Source organism: Hippoglossus hippoglossus, chromosome 7 (assembly GCF_009819705.1).
Source record: "Hippoglossus hippoglossus isolate fHipHip1 chromosome 7, fHipHip1.pri, whole genome shotgun sequence".
Lineage (NCBI taxonomy): Eukaryota > Metazoa > Chordata > Actinopteri > Pleuronectiformes > Pleuronectidae > Hippoglossus > Hippoglossus hippoglossus.
Genome location: NC_047157.1, coordinates 16,896,126 through 16,916,152, shown reverse-complemented (window position 1 = coordinate 16,916,152; position 20,027 = coordinate 16,896,126). Strand labels below are relative to the sequence as shown.

Sequence of the window (20,027 nt, the reverse complement as noted above, 5' to 3'; positions counted from 1 at the left end):
GAAAAGGAGGAGGAGGGCAAGAGTTTGATGCTCTCAGTTCTGTGTGTGTTTGGCAGAAAATTATAATTTTCAACAGAACTCAAAAAAGGTAAAGTATGCCCCCAGGCCTGTATTTACAACAGAAGGCAAAGCTGTTAGAAGTATGCACAGTATACGAGGATGGAGGACAAAGAGACAAGTAGTGGTTTGTTGGAAAGGCTGCTCATTTCCCCCCAAAAAACAGCTTTCATCTAATAATGTTAATCGAGCATCCTACCCAGGTATTCTGGTGTTCCACAAGGCTCTGTGATGGGTCCGTTCTCAAACCTGGACAGGTAGAAATCTCGCAGAACTACTTTGTTGTGGTTGTTTTCTGTGTAGTACATAAGGTTTTCCAGCTAAACAAAAAGAGGAGAAGAAGAAGTATTCTCGTACAGATACAAACAAACAGAAGCCCGTCTATTCAAAGTCATTAAGGAAAAGGTCATTGAACATGTTCAGTTTATTTGTTTATTATTTTATGTTACTCGGTTTAATACAGCGACAATACCATAATAATAACCACAACAATAATAATAATAACAATAATAAAAATGATAATATAATAGTTAGAGTTGTTAAAAACTAAATGATAACAAGTTCCTAAATTATAAACTGTAAATAAGACCAACAGGTGCATAATAAAATAATGTCATATATAAAAACTAATGGATGACCAAATTCAAAATTACAGCGGTAACACTCTAATGTGTGTTGTAATGTGATCACTGCATCTTGATTTTTACCTCTGCACTCATCTCAATATGTCATTTTGATTGTGTAGATTTAACAGAGTCCAGATCAAATAGACTGAGAGAAGATTCCGGCTTCTACCAGCAGGGGGAGTCTGAAGCTTAAGAGATGCTGTAATTCCATCCTTATGGGGTGATAATGTGGGATGAAGATATACATCTCTCTTTCTATCTCTCCCTCTGTGTGTGTGTGTGTGTGTGTGTGTGTGTGTGTGTTTGTGTGTGTCACCAGAGACTGCATTAAGCCATAAAGATAGTGTTTACTCCCTTGCTAAAAATGTTATCAAATGTTGAGTCATTAACTTAGATGGCAGTGCAATGCTTTTATGTGTCTCTGTAGAGAATCTGTCGACTAAATACTCTAATTGCTTTCAGGGGTATGGTGGTGAAGACGGCCACTCTATACTCTATAAATCTTTTTGTTATATATTTCATCCTGTACTTTTATAGAGGCAATAGAAGTGATTAGCCACATGCCACAATGCAGTGAGGGGAAGAGAGTGAATGAGTAGTGCACCTTCAGGTTCCTGTGAACTATGTTGAGGGAGTGTAAGTAAGCCACAGCCTCGAGGACTTGTCTGATGACATTGGAAGCGTCTCTCTCCGTGTAATTCCCCTGGTCCAGAATCCAGTCGAATACATCTCCTCCTGTTGCACTGCAGGCAGTTGCACGTGTGAAAACACACAACACGAAAACATCAGCGCGCACATCACCAAATGGACTAATAAAAATGAACGCAACTTGGCGCGACTGTTAACCACATGTTGCAACACGTTAATTCACTTTAAGCGCTGAGTAACACAGTTATCGAAAGCCCCGTGCTCTTGTTTATAGTCCATTGGTAAGGCAATCTGCTTCTGCTTGCCCAAAGCTATCACTGCTGAGCAATTTAAAAAGTATTGGTCATTACTCTGAAAGACTTGGTTAACTTTGGATGGTGCACAAATGATCACCCTCAGCATGAGAGCTACCACCTGGACCAAAAAGGTGGAGGACAACACAGAAAGAGACAGATGCACACACAGATGTCTGCGGTCACTTCGGGTCGAGTCAGTCTCTCTGTGTTTCAGTAGCGGAAAGGAAGCTTCAGTGAATCTTCTTGCTTTTAAATGCAGTTGACAAAGCCACAAGTGAAGTGGACGGCTCTGGCGAATTGGTCCTAAGCTGCCCGTGGGGAATCTCATACAGCAAACCAGTGTTTCAGGAGCACTGAGTGCTGTCGAGTGTTACTGAGAGCAAATATCTCATCAGATCTAACACCTTCCTCTGCTGCTGAGGGGAGAAACAGAGCACACTGTAATAAGAGGATGGGCTCGATCCCTACCCTGCGGCTGATGGAAGCATGGAGGCTGATACACAATTATCACACACACACACACACATACTTATACACATTGACAGGAATGCCTACACGAGGAAGATAAATGGAGAAACAATGGGAGGAACACTCACAGTTCCTGGATGATGAAGTATTCTTTCCTGGTCTCATACGTGTCAATCAGCTGAAGGATGTTTGGGTGATTGACCCTGGAACAGCAAAAAGAAGGGCATGAACCATTCACTGTCTTTTGAATAGTCTATAAACAAGACTGCGTGGGCACATAAAATCAAATAACAAAACATTCTCTCATTCTCGCTCTCTCCGCCGCTCTCCATCGCCTGATCATTCATCCGTCTGCAAACAGACTGACTGCGTACAATTTCAGGATCATGATTTCGTTCTTGGCAGCCTTGCGGACTTTCCTGCCGTCCTTCTTGAGGAATTTCTTGCAGACAAACACCTTGTCTGTCTGTCGGTCCTTGGCCAGGCACAGCTCGCAGAACTCCTTCCTACACAAGGAGAGAAAATAGACGGAGAGACAGACACGCTAAGAAAAGGCAAAAACAAAAGGCTAATATGATGTGAGAATAAAGAAGACATGTGTAGCTATGTGTTAGAGTTGTTGATCCACATAGAGACAAAGAGAAAATGGCCCAAGAGAGAGAAAACCTTTATGATAAAATTGCAGCGGCAAAGCTGTTTGGTGAAATATGATAAAATAATTTAAATGAAATGGGTCTATCAGCTGGGTATTCTCTGGTTTTGAGCTTCATTCAAACGGATTTTGAGGAGCTGCGTGATGTAAACTTAAAGAACAAAGTTCACATTGAATATTTCATGCCCATTAATACTCTCAGGAAGACACGATGGCATCTTTTATCTTCTAAAATACTTATCATTCTAACAATGAAGAAGAACGAAAGGAACAGTTTGTGGGAACTGTTGGATTTCTCTGTAGGTCTGTAAGGTTTCGCCCTTACTATGCAAAGTGCCCAAATAAAATTTAAATGAATTTAACTGAAATTGATTGAATAACATCCAGAATAGAAAAAGAAACAAAAAGCAATCATCACGCATTTCATCAACACATTATAATATATACACCTAAATTTGTGTCTATCTACGTGTTATGTAAAAGATGAGCAGAAATCTCTGCAGCCAGATGCTGATGTTGCCATATGGCCTCTTACACTAATATGTGTGTGTGTGTGTGTGTGTGTGTGTGTGTGTGTGTGTGTGTGTCGAAGAGAGGTGTTCAGGGGGAAAAAAAGCGGTCAGCATTTGGCCAGTCAAGCAGCAGAGTGATCTCCACAGCTTTCTGCTTTTCCAGCCAGGATAATGTAATATTTAGATTGAATAAATTATAGACCTCCAACAGTGTGTCACATGAACTGTCATGAGCAAAAACCTACGGACAACCGGTTGGCAAAGATTTTAAAAAACACATGACACATGTAATTCCTTCTGCCATTCTTTTCACTGATACCTTTTGATTTGCCAAACCAAAATCTGCGTTGGAAATGGTTCCAATTCAATTTTGAAAATGATTCATGAAGAGGATATAAAAACCAGTTGGGAGGACTGGAAGGAGTCCAGGAATTCTGCATGGTAAGGGAAGGAAAAGGCAACAGAGATACATGCATAAGGCTTCGTGGGACTTACGCTCGGAGGACCTGTCCAATCTCATATTTGTCCGTGACATCAGATATGCTATTGTACATACGCCCCTCTCGCAGGGCAAGGCAACCAAATGGCATGACGTCATTCACCTAAGAAATAAAGAGGAAGACATTTCAATCATTGCACTAGAAAGGGGGCGAGTAAACATCAATTATTTTGATGATACCTCGAGGTAACAGAGAGATAAAGGGATTGCAGAGACACATGGATGGGCATGTTAAAGAAGAGGAGGGCACTGATGAAACATTATGAAAGCCTTCAGTGGTTGAAGTCAAAGACACCAAAGGAGGCCTGTTACTATCAGCCATGAAAACACACAGTGCAGTGGAGAACCGCGGCTCGAGCCAAGCCTGTTTCTGAACCAGTCTGGATACTGACGCTTCTGGCGGCCTGATTGCGTGCCAACCTTGTCAACAGATACTAAGCTACTCACTAAGCTTCTCTTTACTCTGCTAAAGTCTGCAGATTCGGTGCAACGTCTGTCAAGTTCAAGTTAAACTTTATTTATAAAGGGCAGTGTCCCTGTGTCCCTAAAGCAGCTGGCTTCTCCAGCAATCACTGACAGTACTGGGCTTTAATGACGGGAAAATTAGTTTTTGTTTGTAGCCCGGTCTGCATGTGTGTGTGTGTGTGTGTGTGTGTGTGTGTGTGTGTGTGTGTGTTTGTGTGAGAGCATTGGATTTGCCGTCTGATCTGCAATAGATCAGCAGTTCATGACCCTTTAAAGTTGCAGTGAGAATCACTGAAAATGACTTTAAATGTCCCCCCTCACCTAGTAACTCTTACTGTTAACACTGCACCCACCAGTCAAAGGTTTTGAAAACCCAAAGCAGTTCAGATCATCAAGAGCTGCAAAAAACTGAAAAATCATGTACATGCCATAGAAAACAGGCCCTTTTCATGGATTGGTTAACTTTCAGCTTTTCTCCAACAGTTGAAATAAAAGAAGAACAGTTAATGCAAACAATTCCCATAAGTAAACCCTCTGTCTGGAAAAAGGCAGTAGTGGAAAAAACTGTGGTTCTACACCTCTGTTTGCAATATAGCTTACTGTATATTGTAAGAATGGTGATAAAAATGGAAGTAACAAAGAAAGACAAACTGGTTGGTCAGAGGTGCATCAGTAAGATAATGACCCGAAGGTTTAGAATAAAAGAATTAGACTTTGTTTTCAAATGATGTGAGATCAGAACTGTCTCCAGCTGCTGGATGAGTCAAAATCATAGACTGTATTTGAAGATGGCCGACATGACGGCTCCCCAAAAGTGGAGCCAGACTTTCTCGATATGTTTGGTTTTAATTTGTTATTTGAACTTATAAAAATGGGGGGGAAAGTCATGATTGACAGCTGAGACTGACTGCCGATAAGTCAAGCATGTTTATCGACAGGATTGTGCTCCAGTCCCTGGGTCCAAATGCGCAAGATGGTAATTATCCTCAGTTCAACAAGAAGATTTAATGTTTGCTTGTATATTTTTGGTATTTTGTATACATCTCCATCTATTTATCCTATACTTTAATTTCTGAAGATATTGACTAACGTAAATTAAAAGAAAAACAGCTGGAAAAACTGGCATTGTTCTCAAACTTTTGCCAGTACTGTATAGAGGGTCCAAAACTTTCAGACTGTGGCACCCTGTGTGTTTCACCATGAGATTATTCTTATCACGTCCACTCTAAAATAGCTTGTGACCCCACAGAAGGTCCCAAACGCCCGGGTAGAAAATCAAGGATCTAGAAAGTGAATCAGCAATCGATACGCCATCTCACCACAGTCCTCAGGCAATCCTCACCCACATTCTTTAAACACGTCTATACTGCAGGACACAGATTCCCTGGAAGCTTCAGCCATCCATCCTCCTGGTCCTTCTCCTCCTCCTCCTCCTCCTAAACAATCCACTTTAACCCATTCCTGCGGGATCATTCATTTCTATTATTTCTCTTAGTGGAGATTCCTACACTTTATCTTGTGTCTCTGTCGGGGGCGAAACAAGACGAGTCCATGGAAAGTGACCGACACAGGAAATATGTGATAGGAGGGAATGAGGCATTTGATAGATAGCTTTTATTAATGTGAGTGATTGTGCAGGCAGGTAATGTTGTAGAGATGACTTCAGGGTTGTGTTGTGTGTCTAAGCGAGAGAGAAAGAAAAAAGGAACTAAGAATAATAGGAAAGTCTTTGAAAGGACTTTGAAAGCAGAAAGTTGATAAAAATCCTCGGATGAAAGGACATTTTTGCTGGTGCTAATTTAGGATTAAGAATTGAATATCATGAGAAATCCACTCTGTCCCTCTCTGTGTTTGTGCGTGTGAATGTGCGTAGCATCACTACTGTATATGATAGGGTTAGAGGTTCTTCTGTATACGGTGGAGGCAGGGCTGGAGAGTACTGTGTAATCCCAGCACTGGCCGTAATCTCTAATCTGCACGCCTAATCCAAAGCGCTGCATGGGATACACTGCATGTGTATGTGCGCGCATGCACAAGTGTGTGTATCTGGGAGAGGGAGCAAATGTCAATGCGGCAGTGTCGAATGTAGCAGATGTGAGTTGGAGCAGAGGGGTGTGTGTTTGCTTGCGCGCGCGTGTCGCTCCATATGTGCGTCGCCGTTGGAGTGTAATGCCCCATTGAAACCGTGGGGACTTTTGCGCTGGATTGAAAAGGCCTAGTTTTGCCAGCAGATTACATAAGAGCAACAACATTCCCATGACAAGGTCCTGGACGGTGGAGGTGATGCTGACTTGATGTGAATGGAGCACATCCGTCGCTGTGGGAACCAAATGTCTCCACTAAATCACAGAAACAACTGCAGACAACAGATACCCTCACCAATAACTGTTTAATTTTCACAGTTTTTGCTCTTTACCTGCTGTTAAAGCATAAATTCCCAAATGTCCACTGTTGATGTTTAAAAGTCCCAACACGCTCTGCAAGTGATTTTGAAAACACAAGCGGTGACCTGGGAACAGCCCTTGGAATTTGCCAGTGAATGTATCTTTATGTTGTTTCACTGGCCTCAGACTTATTTTAAGCCCTTCCTCCAGTTTCTCTTCAGTCAGTATGGGTTTAACTGAAGCTGACAGTTAAAGTGATGTACTCCTCTTTTTGTTGGCGAGCACTAAATTCCCAGAGGGCTGCAAAGGTACATGTACCTGGATTCTTCTAAAACACCGGCTTACAATCTGCGATTCAAGTGTAAAGGTGCAAATCAGTTTGTGGTCTGAATTGCCTCTTTGTGCACTGGTCTTAAAAAAACACTGAGTTGGTATGAACCTTGTAGATGATGCACAGTTGGAGGAGACATGAGAGGAAAAGATGAGAGAAGATGGAGGAAAGAGGTGAGAAATGATGGGAGCAGAAATGCGAGAAGGAGAAAGGCTCTGTGATTAAGTGAAAAGGTGGTTGGAGACAATGGAAAAAGAACAAAGTGTAAAACAGAGAACTGCAGAGGCAGATTGAGAGTATACCTCTCACCTTCACAGTTTCACAGCTGTGTATGTGTGAACATTTGCACAAGTAAATCTGTGTGTGTTAACATTGTGCGATAATGTGTTATGTGACTCATGTCTATGAGAGTATGAGGGGCTGTCCCCAAAGTCAGAAAACACTTTGACAGAGCAACTCCTCTACAAAACAAACTCACGTCGCTCACCCCCCTGCAGACTTTGCCAGATTTGTGAAGGCAGCACAAGATTAGAGATAAAATGAAGCATGGAAACCCAATGAGACATTTAACCTCAGTGACACTCAGCAGCAGCAGATACTGCTGAGTGTCACTGAACTTCACACAATTTTCAGGGTGTTTTCACATTTCAGTGGCAGAAATGATAGAACTTTTAATTAATTTTGTTCAGAAATTGAATATAAAATAATCCTAGTGATGTTTTCACTAGTGTGTTTCATATAAATTATATGAATTGTTTTATGTACCCTAGAATGAGCCCTTTATATTTGAATACTTTATATTTACATCAGGGGGGGGTCCTCTCTACGGAGGCCGCCATGTTTTTTACAGTAGCCCAGACTGGACAAACTAAACACCTTTTGAATTTTTATGACAACTGAAGGCTACCACAGGTTCTCTTTCATGTTTGGAAGGGGAGGTGGGAGATATCCAGCTGCAACATGAAACTTCACCTCTAGATGTCACTAAATTCTACACACTGAACCTTTAAAGAATAGTGTTTTTTCATTAGCATTTTACAGTTTTATTTCACAACTTTCCACATGTTCATGTCATGCAAAGATGAAAGCACATCAAGCACCATGTTTGGTAAGTTATCTTCATTATAATGCAGTGAAACACTCTGAATGTCAATGTATTATTTCGGAAATTATGTTTTTAATTTTCATTATGAACAGGTACAACTTGACAAACCTGGACAACATATCTCAGCAATTTGAAGAATTTAATTTAGTAAATTAAACAGAAAATATCCCCTTTTTAATTGTTCAGTCAAATAAATAGTTTTAGCACAAACCAATAAATGTATTGTGCATCATCACATTCTCGCTGGCCATACCGTGCTAAACAGGCGGATATATAAGGTGACCAAAATGAAACGTCCTGTTACCCTGAATAAAATTGGGGATTTCTGGGTTTGAACATTGTTGGAAACATTTTGGACGGATGGATGTATAGATACACAGTACTCTCTTCAAGCGCTGACACCTATGCAATGGTTTACTGTACTTTTTCCTATGCCTTTGAAATACACAACCTTTAGCACACACAGCCTCAGGTGTGCCCCACCCCCGCGAGACATCGCACTTCGGCTTCAGCACCTTAAATCAATTTCTTTGTGCACTTCTCAGAGGCTGAGGGTGTTTGTGTGCTCTCTCACAAGTGTTGTGTTTGGGCTGCAGCAAGGCACAAAATGAATCGTATTGGAATAGAATATCCTTTTATCGTTTCAGAGGTTCTCGGCGTCAAGGTTATTCTAAGAAAAAGAAAAAAAGCCCATGCTCAGTCCGGAAAAAAATAACAAACATTCATTCCTCATCTGTGAAGGCAAATGGTAAATTTTGCAGCTCGTCATCTAATGCAAACTGACATACTAAAGAAGAGCGGTCTATTACATTAGGATCTGTGTGACAATCTGCTCTGAGTATGTTATGTATGTTATGTAAATATTTTATTTCGGCAACTGCCCGTGTGAGGCCGCTTTTGCAGCTTCTTTCTGTGTTGTCACTCTAGTGGATACGTGTTTTTTTTACTGTGTCCTTGTCGCCGTCAAACAGCTGCAGCGCGGCGATGTTTGTAAATCAACAACGATGCCATTATCAGCATCGGCACGATACAAATCCTGCTATCTGCTCGATGTGATCAAGTGTTGCAGCATCGGCTTCGTGAGGAGGTGACACTAGATCTGCGGCCTGATAAGATAAACAACAACAAGATGCGTATGGGTGTGTGTGTGTGTTTGTACAAAAAATAATAAATTTACTAAGTATGTCAATGTTTCGCCTCAGGAGAAGTGTGAGAGCAGCAGGGTCCCTGGCCGACCTTGGGTTACTTCTGCCGCTGTGAACGAGAGATGACAGGCCTCGCATGTCAGAGTCTGTGTGAGCGCAAATCACTTGAGAGATGCACAATGCTGGGCACACACAAACACACACAGCAGATCCATACACGCACACACACACATCATACAACATTAACCCTCACATATAGTGCACTTCACTGTACAACTGCCCTTACGTGACAGAGAAGTGGACTGAATATATCTGTTCCTCATTAGTGTCTGACATGTCACTCTGCCTATGTCTCGGCAGCATGGACACAGGTGTGCGACTCTACGAGAGAAACACATTTATCTCTTCCACTCGTGGGATCATTTCGCTTAAAACTCCTCTCTTGCTTTCTTCGTTTTTGTTTTTCATTCCCTCTCCTGCACCTTTCCCTGCCTCTGCGTGGCTTTCATCTCGCCTTTTTTTTGCCCTCGCCCATCCACACATTTTTAGCAGAACTCTACAGCCCGCAAGGTTTAATCAGGGCAATTCCTCACCGAGGTAGTGGAGAAAAACATCAGGGGCCACGACTCATGTTGCAACCCCCGATGTTCTAACTGTTCTGCTAATGGGAATAACAGAGTGGAAGAGTGTGGACGCGTTCACCTTTCCCGCACTTTACAACCACTGATACTGCTGCAATAAAACCCTGTGTGTGTGTGTGTGTGTGTGTGTGTGTGTGTGTGTGTGTGTATGTGCACGAGTGGATGTATACACGCTTACGATAAGATGCAAGGAGATTTTCTGCATCGCAAAAGCCCTCATAGGTGTAATTAAACCATCCCACCTTTAATAAGATTAGCAATGATTAGCCCGTATCTGCTCTCCCCCTGATAAACATTTGTGTGTTTCTTGTGTGCAAATCTGTGTGTGTCTCCCCATCTGTGTATAAAAAGACATGACAGTTGCAGCCTGTTCCCTATTGATCAATCAACACTTGACTGAACACATAGAAAAGCATTGTCAGAATTGACTTTTAGCACCGCATGTGTAGCGCTTGGGGTTTAGAATTCTTCAGAGGAAGTTTAAACAGATTCACAAGCTCATGTAGAAATTGCAGTGGGTGTAATTAGAAAATAATAAAGCAATGAATATTCCAGACACAGCTGAGAGCCCTCTCATATTGTCATCAATATCATTTTGGCCTGCGAAATGTATTTCCAGTTAGAGTATAATGGTATTAAGTAGAAATTAGTCCACTTATTCCTACTGAGCTCATTGCCCGAGTTGATGAGTGAGTGTTCAATATTGAGCGCAGTAGCGGCAGCCTGAGGTCGGTCCCGGGCTTTCTGTGACGTGAAAGTGGGACAAATAAAAGAGTTGGGACGTCAAGACTTAGTGCACAGGAGAGAAGGACTCAGGGCCCTGAAGAGGAGAAGCATGTGAAGGGCTAATTATCAGCATTACTTTGCTTGTTAAAATCAAGTGTACTACAGGGTACAGGAGGGAGGAAGATGGTGAATAGATAATGGATGGATTATCATTCTAAATGCGCACACACAAAACTAACAGCATTACGGGATACGCATGTATGGATACCATATAACTTAATAGCTAATATAAGAGTGCCGCATCAATACGCATTACATTTGCTTTTTGAATTCCCAGTATGGGGTCTTCTCCAAGCTTGTTATAAACACTAATTCCCATATTGCTCACAGAGCGCTTGTGTGCTTGTGTGTATAAAGCAAAGAGACAGAGAGAGTGTGTGTGTGTCTGTGTGTGTGTGTGTGTGTGTGTGTGTGTGTGTGTGTGTGTGTGTGTGTGTGTATGACCGCAAGGCATACACAAGGCCAGAAACGGGCTTAATAAGGAAATGCTCTAATGAAAATTCCTCACATCTGCCCAGAGAGAGGAACCCACTTCCAAATGCAGACACATACAAAAATCCACATAATTCACACACACACACACACACACACACACACACACACACACACACACACACACACACACACACACACACACACACACACACACACACTTATACAGACACACACACATGCAAACACAGCACATGAATATGCACTATTGCCTTCTGAACGAGAGGATTCATCTGTTTCTAAACTTTACACCACTGTCTGTCTTCTGTTTCCTGTCCCCTCATTAGAAGAGGGGATCTGTTCAGGTCTTGCACAGTAAGTGTGTCCTCAGGGAGATGGGCCATGGGCACCTTTTTGAGACAACTGTGTGTGTGTGTGTGTGTGTGTGTGTGTGTGTGTCTGGAGCCGGGCTGGAGTATACATAGAATGATGCAATATCTGGCTGACAGGCTTGCACTTTCTGACACCAGAATAGCCTGAGGCAAGACCTGCATGCCCCCCCCCCCCCCCAACACACACACACACACACACACACACACACACACACACACACACACACACACACACACACACACACACACACACACACACACACACACACACACACACACAAACGTATACAGTATACAGACTGAACGAAAGTGTGTGCTTCTTGTAACAAAGTGTATGTTAATGTAAACTTTTTGACTAAATCTGAGACTGTGTGTATGAATTGGATACATATTCAGATGTACAAAATCTCCTCTTCAAGGTACCAAGGAGATGAGAGGATCATAAGCAGGAAGAAAAAAGAAGACAACCACACATATACACATTTATTGCATAAAACAGGGAGCTGCATTTACACATTTAGCTTCATTTCTCTGTCCTAAGGGACTGAGTGTAAATGAACAGAAGCATGTGCCTGCTAAGTTGTGCTGATTTAATGTTTTCCTGTCTTGTCTGTCTGAACCTCGCACTGAATGAAGATTACTGAGAGTCACCAGCCATAGCTTCTCGGTGAGGCGTTACAAAAGGCTAGCCCAAAGAATGTATATAAAGACGGAAAATTCAACAGTTCCTTCTGCAAACATGAAGCCAAAATTTCTCGGAAATCATCGTGGTGAGGAGCTGAGGTCCCGTCCATACACCTGCTTAACCAATCACAAGTCGAGCTCAGCTGTCAATCATGTCAATTAGCTGAACACATGTGTGATAAGAGAAACCTAAAGCGACAGAAATTGGAAACAATAATTAAATGTGTACTCTGATTTTTTGGTTTGGTCCATGTCCAATAAGCTAACATGGAGAGGGTGGGGTTTATGACCTCCATCTTTATTTACAGTCAGCGGGCTGGCCTAAGGTGAATGCTAACATTAGCATATTTGCATGCTCACAATAATGGTAACATGCTAATATTTTCAACAAGGATATTTGTATTTATAATGTGTCGAGATATTTTACTTTAAAATGATGGATTTCAGTGTGTTGCAATCCATCCTGTAAATATCCTCTGGGAACCATGACTGTCTGTGCATTTCATGACACTTCAGCTAACTTCTATATAGTGGAACTAACACTTTCTATTACATTGTGCTTATCATTACGATCCGTTGATAAACAGTTCACTAGTATCCGATACTACTACTCAACACAAATAGGTAGTGAATGTAATCTCATCCAGAACCAAAACCCCACACGTAAAATGTAAGATTCATTTTTGGAGGTTGTGGAGGATTTATCTTGTGGGCACTGAAGTAAAATAGAAGGGCTATTACACTGTATTGTAAAACTCTGTGCAAGTATTACACTTCTTGTGTCCACATCTGGTATATGAACCAAACAACGCCTTCGGGGAATATCACTTCTGCATGTAGCAAGGACATAGAGTATAAATAGTGCCCGTGTACAACAGTGAATTTAATGAAATTAACAATCAATATGCTGCATTGTTTGTATTCTTATGTAATCACACGTTTACTGTATAATAGCTCTGCTCACTTGCGTCCTGCTGAAATGTTAAATGATCCGAGTTTATACCTCTGACTGGAGCAGCTTTGTGCTGTCTCCTGCTGCAGCCTCTTCTTTATTTGTCTTTTCCTTTGACTATGTTCCCTATAGTGTAGATGAGATTGAAAACAGAGGTTTTTCTCTTCATTTCAATTTTTCTATTCCCGCTAATCTGACATCTTCTCTTCCTGGAAACTGGGATTTTCAGAAATGTTCTCCCATGTGGATTTTGTTGATTTGAAATTGCCAGCGCTCTGTAATGAGATGAGGGAAAGGAGCTTTTTGAAAATGCTGATGTACACAGTAATTGTCAGCTTGTCAATCCTATACTAGCATAGCCAAAGTACGTCTCCTCGCAAGCGAAGCGTTGTCGTTGCCGCCAGTTTCCTCTGTTATCGGGTTTTTTTTTTTGGTGCAAAAACACATACAAAACTGAGATCGATGGAAAACCTCAGTGGATCAGCCCATGAATGATGATTACCCTCAGACAACATCATAAAAAATCATTGTTTCACACTTGTACAGTCATTTGAAAACAGATCACTGAATATTAATGGGATGTGTAATATTGTGATTGTTTTTTTTTATTATATTTTCCTTTGATTTTTCAGAACGGATAGTCAAAGTTTAGAGATCTAAGCAGAATTTCCAACTCTGTCACTGAAATGGGCTCAACCATGCGTGCGGTTGAATTTCATGTTTTGTGTTAATGGTTGTTGATATAATTACAGCACATATAAAGGCAGAGAGTAATCCTTACCCTGCGGCTACAGATGATAATCAGATGATGTGGCTGCGATTTGCTAATTCTTTATCACTACACCACAATGAATCCTCTTCCTCCTGTGTTTTTTTTATTAGCAGCACAGTTAGGCACAAGAAATGACAGCTGCTCTACTTCACAACTCTCTATTATGAGCGCGTTTACTACACAGTGTTCACGGGTAACAAAAACAAAACTATATTACGCACTTCACTTAATGCATGCAGGTCGGGAGAGACAGACTTCATGCAAAAAGTTTGTGGTGCAGAAAAAATTGCCATGCCAGGCAGACATGAGCGTAGTTGCACATGGCTCACGTGGCAAACATGAAAGCACTGAATTAAACGGCTCGTGTCAGCTCCGACACACGTGCAACCTCACAGAATGCAACATAAATGATGGACATGAGAGATGGAACATAAAAGATGGAGGAAGGACGGAAGTTGTTTATAATGTTTCAGAAATCTGAAGCATTCAGGTGTTGCTGTAATACTCAGAGGAACAAAAGTGGAAAACTGAAGCCTGTGCCTATGTGTGTGTGTGTGTGTGTGTGTGTGTGTGTGTGTGTGTGTGTGTGTGTGTGTGTGTGTGTGTGTCTGTGTGTGTGTGTGTCTGTGTGTGTGTCTGAGTGTATTACACTGTACATGTGTGTTTGTGAGAGAGAGGGTCAGTGAAGAGGAACAACATTCTCTGTCAAGCAGTGTCCTCTAGAGAAGTGTGCAGCACCAGGTTGAAGAGTCAGTGTGTGTTTGTGTGTGTCTGTGTGTCTGCACATAAACACATTCACGTACTAGGGAAACGCACAATGTATCAAAGACTTCAAATGCAACTCACGGCTGCTACCTTTAACAATCAGCTTAATGTGTGTGAGTGTGAGTGTGTGTGGGGGGGCACTTTTGGTTTCATTTATCCTCTTTTGGATGATCGAGAGAAGAGAAAGTTTTCTCTCTCTCTCTCTCTCTCTCTCTCTCTCTCTCTCTCTTACACACTCACACACACACAACCACACCTGTTCACTCTGTCAAACACACAGAGACCCACTAATGCACCTTCCCACGATCCACCTACACACAGAGACTCACATACACACCTACAAACGCACACATACATGTTTTAAGCCACTGCCCTCATTGTCAGATTTGTCCTCTATGGAGAATAAATTAAACTTTAAAACCTTCCCTAGCATACATATGTGTGTGTGTGTGTGTGTGTGTGTGTGTGTGTGTGTGCGTGTGTGTGTGTGTGTATGTGTGTGTGTGTGTGTGTGTGTGTGTGTGCTCATGTAAATGTGCGCGTGTGCAAATCCATTGATCACGACTGCATTAATTCATTCCTTTTGTAACCAAACATGGCCTTTAGACACACCGCACAGAGTGGCTCTCCAAAAAGCCCAGACTTCAATTGAGAGGCGCAATCCACACCTCAGTCTGCATGCACACACAGATGCACACACAGACGCACACAGACACGCGTGTAAACAAAGCCAAAGACAGAGTGAAATGGGGAGAGACACTTTTAGATGCGCACACAATCTAACACACACACAATCTTTCACAGCCCCTGACACCCTGTCACACCACAACTCCACCCTCTGTTTCCCCGTCTCTTCACTGCCTCCTCTTGTTCAGTCTGTCGGTCTCCCCTTCGTTTGACGGCGTGCAGAAGTTGTATTGTGTTTCTGTCTGTTCCTGCTTGTCCTTCAACACTGTGTCTCTCATTCAGCTGTGCAGAGATTCTTATTGACTGTACAGAGGCAAACTTCCTTTCGATACAAATATTCAGCGGGTAATATGTGACTCCATCCCGATGACTTTGTTTCCTCTTGTACCGAGTGCAGACTGTCGGGTCGACTTTTTAGGTTTCAGGTTGAGGGGCTTAATTTCATTCCAGTAACAATTTTGGCACAGAAAATCCGTATTTTATTGTGTGGTAAAATTTTAACTTTTGAATTAAAATCCATTTCCATTTGTTTTCATATGACCTGCCTGGATAAATGGTCGAATCGAATAACAGGAAGTATTCTGCATTATGTTTTCTTATTAAAATCCTTGAAAACAGTCACTGATTCACCGGTGGAAAGAAGAAATCCATGCTCTGCAAATTGAGTCTGAACCCAAGGCTGATGGATAATTGAATTTTAAAAGTTTTTCATAAAACCCAAAACAGCCTCAAACACAATTCTGCAGTTTTCCTTTTTTCCTTTGAGCATAATTTAGCTGCTCCTTATCTAATCTCTCCATTGAGTATAGCTTTTGGTTTGGGGTTGTCTGAAAGGTCAGCACTGGCTGACTGAGATTTTACATTGTCAATTTGTGAGAGATGGTTACTTCTGCTTTACCATGTCACATCTGCAGTGCTGTGAACCCTGAAGGCTTCGGCCTCACACACACACACACACACACAGACACACACACACACACACACACACACACACACACATTTCTGTTCCAAAGGACACGGAGAACGAGGGCACAGCTGTACCATCATACCCACTTGTACATATATAATAGAAGAAGAGATATCACATCACAGTGGATAATCGTCTGTAACAGACTGTGGGAAGTCAGAGCAAATGCCACACTTTTGTTAAATTAGAAACATTTACAGAGATATTCATAACTTGCAACAACATCTTTCACAAATTGTACTTTTTTACTCACCAAGTGTGCCTGTGTGTGTATGTGTGTGTATGTATGTGTGTGTGTGTGTGTGAGATGAGAGCAAGTCTGCTCAAGCACAAGTCTTAAGATGAAAATCAGGTCATTTGGTCTCATGGGAAAGTTAGAGTGGGAGAGACGGAGAGGGGGAAGGTTATAGGATAATGGACAAAAAGAGAGAGAGAGAGAAGCAGCAGGAAGGAAGACGAGTGCGATGGAGGAATGTTTGTTCTCATCCGCTGCCATATTACAACCCTTTGTTTTGAGCACGTCAGCAATGTACACAAGTGATAACACAGAGATGGCACGTCAACACACACAGGTCAGAGAATTACTTTGTTTGTACTAGTGGTTTATCCATCACGGCTTCTTGTCAATGAGTCCAAACCCTTCGTCCACTGAGTCATGGCTGAAAGGCATCTGTCACAGTATGTAGAGCGAGGTAGCGAGGTATGATATTGGTGTATATTCTAACTTTTTTGAATAAAGTGCATTGAAAAATGAATGAACTGGTGACTTTTGTTGGCACTGTGATATCATAATGGTTTTACGACCAGCAAAATGATTTTAGTCGTCGTTAAAACATTATATTGTCAGAAGAGAAGCTTACAAGCAATCTTACGTCGTGATTCTGCTTCTTTTTCTTCTTCTATTGTTTAATGCTGTCTTAACTTCTCGGTGCAAAAGTCGGTAGAATCAAAAAAGGTGTTTTCAAACTGCAAACGATCCAAATCATGATTTCTTTCGCCCCTTTTTTCGGTCCATCCGAGGCCCCTTTCACACTAGTGATTTTGGTTCGGACTAAACTGGAGTCCGAGGGTCCGGACCCAAAAAGGCTAGTTGTGAACCCTGAGGTGCTAAGACAAGATGACACTGCTGCTGGGGAAAGTATCATACTAAAAAGATTTTGCTAAAGAGATATCCGAACCTTATTTCTATTCTGAATTCACAACCAACATTGTCTTGACTTTCATTTTGACTCTGAGAGTGCAGACAAAACAATATTAGCACAAGTTATAAAGGACTCTAACTTTCACATAACCTTTATAAATCAGTGCAAACACCGCCACAAGAATGGATAATCTATAGTCTGCATTCAAATGGGACTTCATTTCAAATGTCTCCATCTGTATTGTGTTCCAGTTATCAAATGTCTGATTTGTACACATGCCGTCACAATGAGCTGAAGTTCATCGTCCGGTCTTTGTGGTCGGGGCGTCACCTGTTCTCTGTGAGAGACGCCTCCAAATGACTTGATGAATTAATGCCTCTAGAATTGTGAGGAGTGATTATGATCCGTGAATGGATCAGACCCTCAGAGGCATTGGAAAACACAAGCAGAAAGCAAGTGCTGACTAACTAATGAAAAATCTCATTTTTGAGATGTAACGCACATTATTAAAAACTCAACGACACACACACACACACACACACACACACACACACACACACACACACACACACACACACACACACACACACACACACACACACACACTCACACACACAATAAGGCTATTAAACAGACTTCTTGTGCATACCACATAAATAATTCATGGAGGAATAAAATTCCTTCACTGATGTACTGACAATAACAATGGGCCAATATTAAAAGTAAGAAGAACATGTCTGATTATTTATATACTTTGGTGAGCTCCACTGCACTGACCCGACAACAGTTTTGTCATTTATGCTGCAGAAGAATAATGGAGTATTGATTACAAGGTACTAAATCTTTTTAAGAACTATGTATTCTAAATTTATTCCTAGAATAGTCATAATAGGAGATGCCAGAAATCATTGTTAGGAGACGGGAGTTAGAAATGGGAAAGGAAGCAGCAGGTTTGGTATAGGGTGAGAATGATTGAGAAGGAGAGAGGAAAGTGAAGAGGAGTGAGGGGTGAGTACTGGTGCCAGACGAAGAGTAACGTTCAGAGGAGAAAATAAGATTGAGATGAAGTTGACAAGGAAAGGGAAGAATGAAAGATGGAGACAAAGCATGGAAGATGTCAGATGTGAAGAACGCAGGGGGATGAAAGTGAGAACACTTCTCTGAGAAAGTCAGCAGTGTGTGTATGTGTGCAAGAGAGAGAGAGAGAGAGAGAGAGAGAGAGAGAGAGAGAGAGAGAGAGAGAGAGAGAGAGAGAGTACTTCTGTGAAATATTCAGTGTGATAGAAGACTTATAGCAGCAAAACCCCGTCCCTGGAGAGAGAGACGGGAGCGGAAGAGAAGGGAGGAAGAGGAGGAGAAAGGAGCAGTGATTGAAGTTTTGGATAAGAGTCATAAGGCTTGAGACCAATTCAATGGAGAGGTCTCTGCTGTGAATCTTCGTGTAGGACTGTCAGGGCCCTCTCTATTTTTAAACAGTGTGTGGGTATACTGCTCACACCTTATAGCATCCAGTGTACCTGTGGAGCTCGCTGGAGGTGAGCGTGTAGATTTCTCAACTGGGTTTTAGTGAAAGGGAAAACCGCATCTGCTTATCAAATAATACAAAATCAGATTTTTGCGGGGTCTTTTGACTGTCCTTATTCCTTTTGGGAGACAAAAGTGTGTCTGTGGTCTTTTACCGCTTGCAAATCCTCAAGCAAGTAAATCCGATATTTGGAAACTGGGTAACTTATATGTTTAAAGAATAATCAGGTAGCTAGTTAACTTACCCGTCTTGTTATCATTAATTGGTGGCTGCGAGCAGAAGATGTTCCACTCCTTGGAGTTTACAGGCCTAACCCTAACCCTAACCCTAACCCTTTAACCATCAAGTGGCTAACAGCTTGGTTTATCACCCTAAAAATGGTCACGCTCATTGTAAAACGGACGGGTGAGCTGACTACAGCGTTTGTTTGAATCTTTGTCTTCCTTGAACTTAGCTTTCAGACTCCTTTGACATTGCAGCCACATTCTTTGTGGCCCTGTTTGTACATTGATGTTTTCACCCCAAATACGTAAAAGGTCTAACACCTCACTGTCCTACCACTGACAACCTCTGTCGCTGCTGTCTTCCATGTTTTTATTGACCAAGTTACACCTGCCTGCACGGTATTGGGACACATCGTCAAGGTCGAATGCATCCGTCCTGAGGTGACCCAAACTGATATGGAAAAGACCAGGTTCCATGTGACTGTCTTGACATTTTTTTACATATGAGCCAAAAACGTTGGATTTGGGCCACTTGAGCCTACTGTGAGAATGTATCCTAATGTACTAATGTTGTCTACATTGTGTTCATAATGATTTTTCCAATTCAGTAACTATAACATCACTATACCACAAATATAGTCACAGGACGGTGGCTGGGGAAGGTGCCTGGGCAAATACAGTGAAACATGGGGCATTGAAATCAGAGATATAATGCCACTCAAACTGGGGGAGACAGAGAAAAAGTCAATGTATTGTCTTGTCATCTTTAAGACATAAGTAACACAATTAGCAGCATCACTAGCAGCTCTAGGGATGGAATTATCGGTCAGTCAGTCAGCCACTTTGTTTTTGGACTTAAATATCTCAGCA

General features: G+C 41.8%; 1 protein-coding gene across 2 annotated transcripts in view; it reads right to left on the bottom strand.

The window, feature by feature from the left end:
* The window catches only part of camkvl (CaM kinase-like vesicle-associated, like), a 37,118-nt gene that overhangs the window by 5,716 nt on the left and 11,375 nt on the right, over positions 1 to 20,027 (bottom strand). For both annotated transcript variants that reach the window (XM_034589386.1, XM_034589387.1), the window contains exons 2-6: positions 3,755 to 3,861; positions 2,470 to 2,601; positions 2,224 to 2,298; positions 1,288 to 1,426; positions 257 to 377 (exon numbers count right to left, since the gene is read on the bottom strand). In XM_034589386.1, the coding sequence (XP_034445277.1) occupies positions 257 to 377; positions 1,288 to 1,426; positions 2,224 to 2,298; positions 2,470 to 2,601; positions 3,755 to 3,849 (562 nt within the window). In that variant the 5' untranslated portion in view covers positions 3,850 to 3,861. The remainder of the gene's footprint in view (positions 1 to 256; positions 378 to 1,287; positions 1,427 to 2,223; positions 2,299 to 2,469; positions 2,602 to 3,754; positions 3,862 to 20,027) is intronic.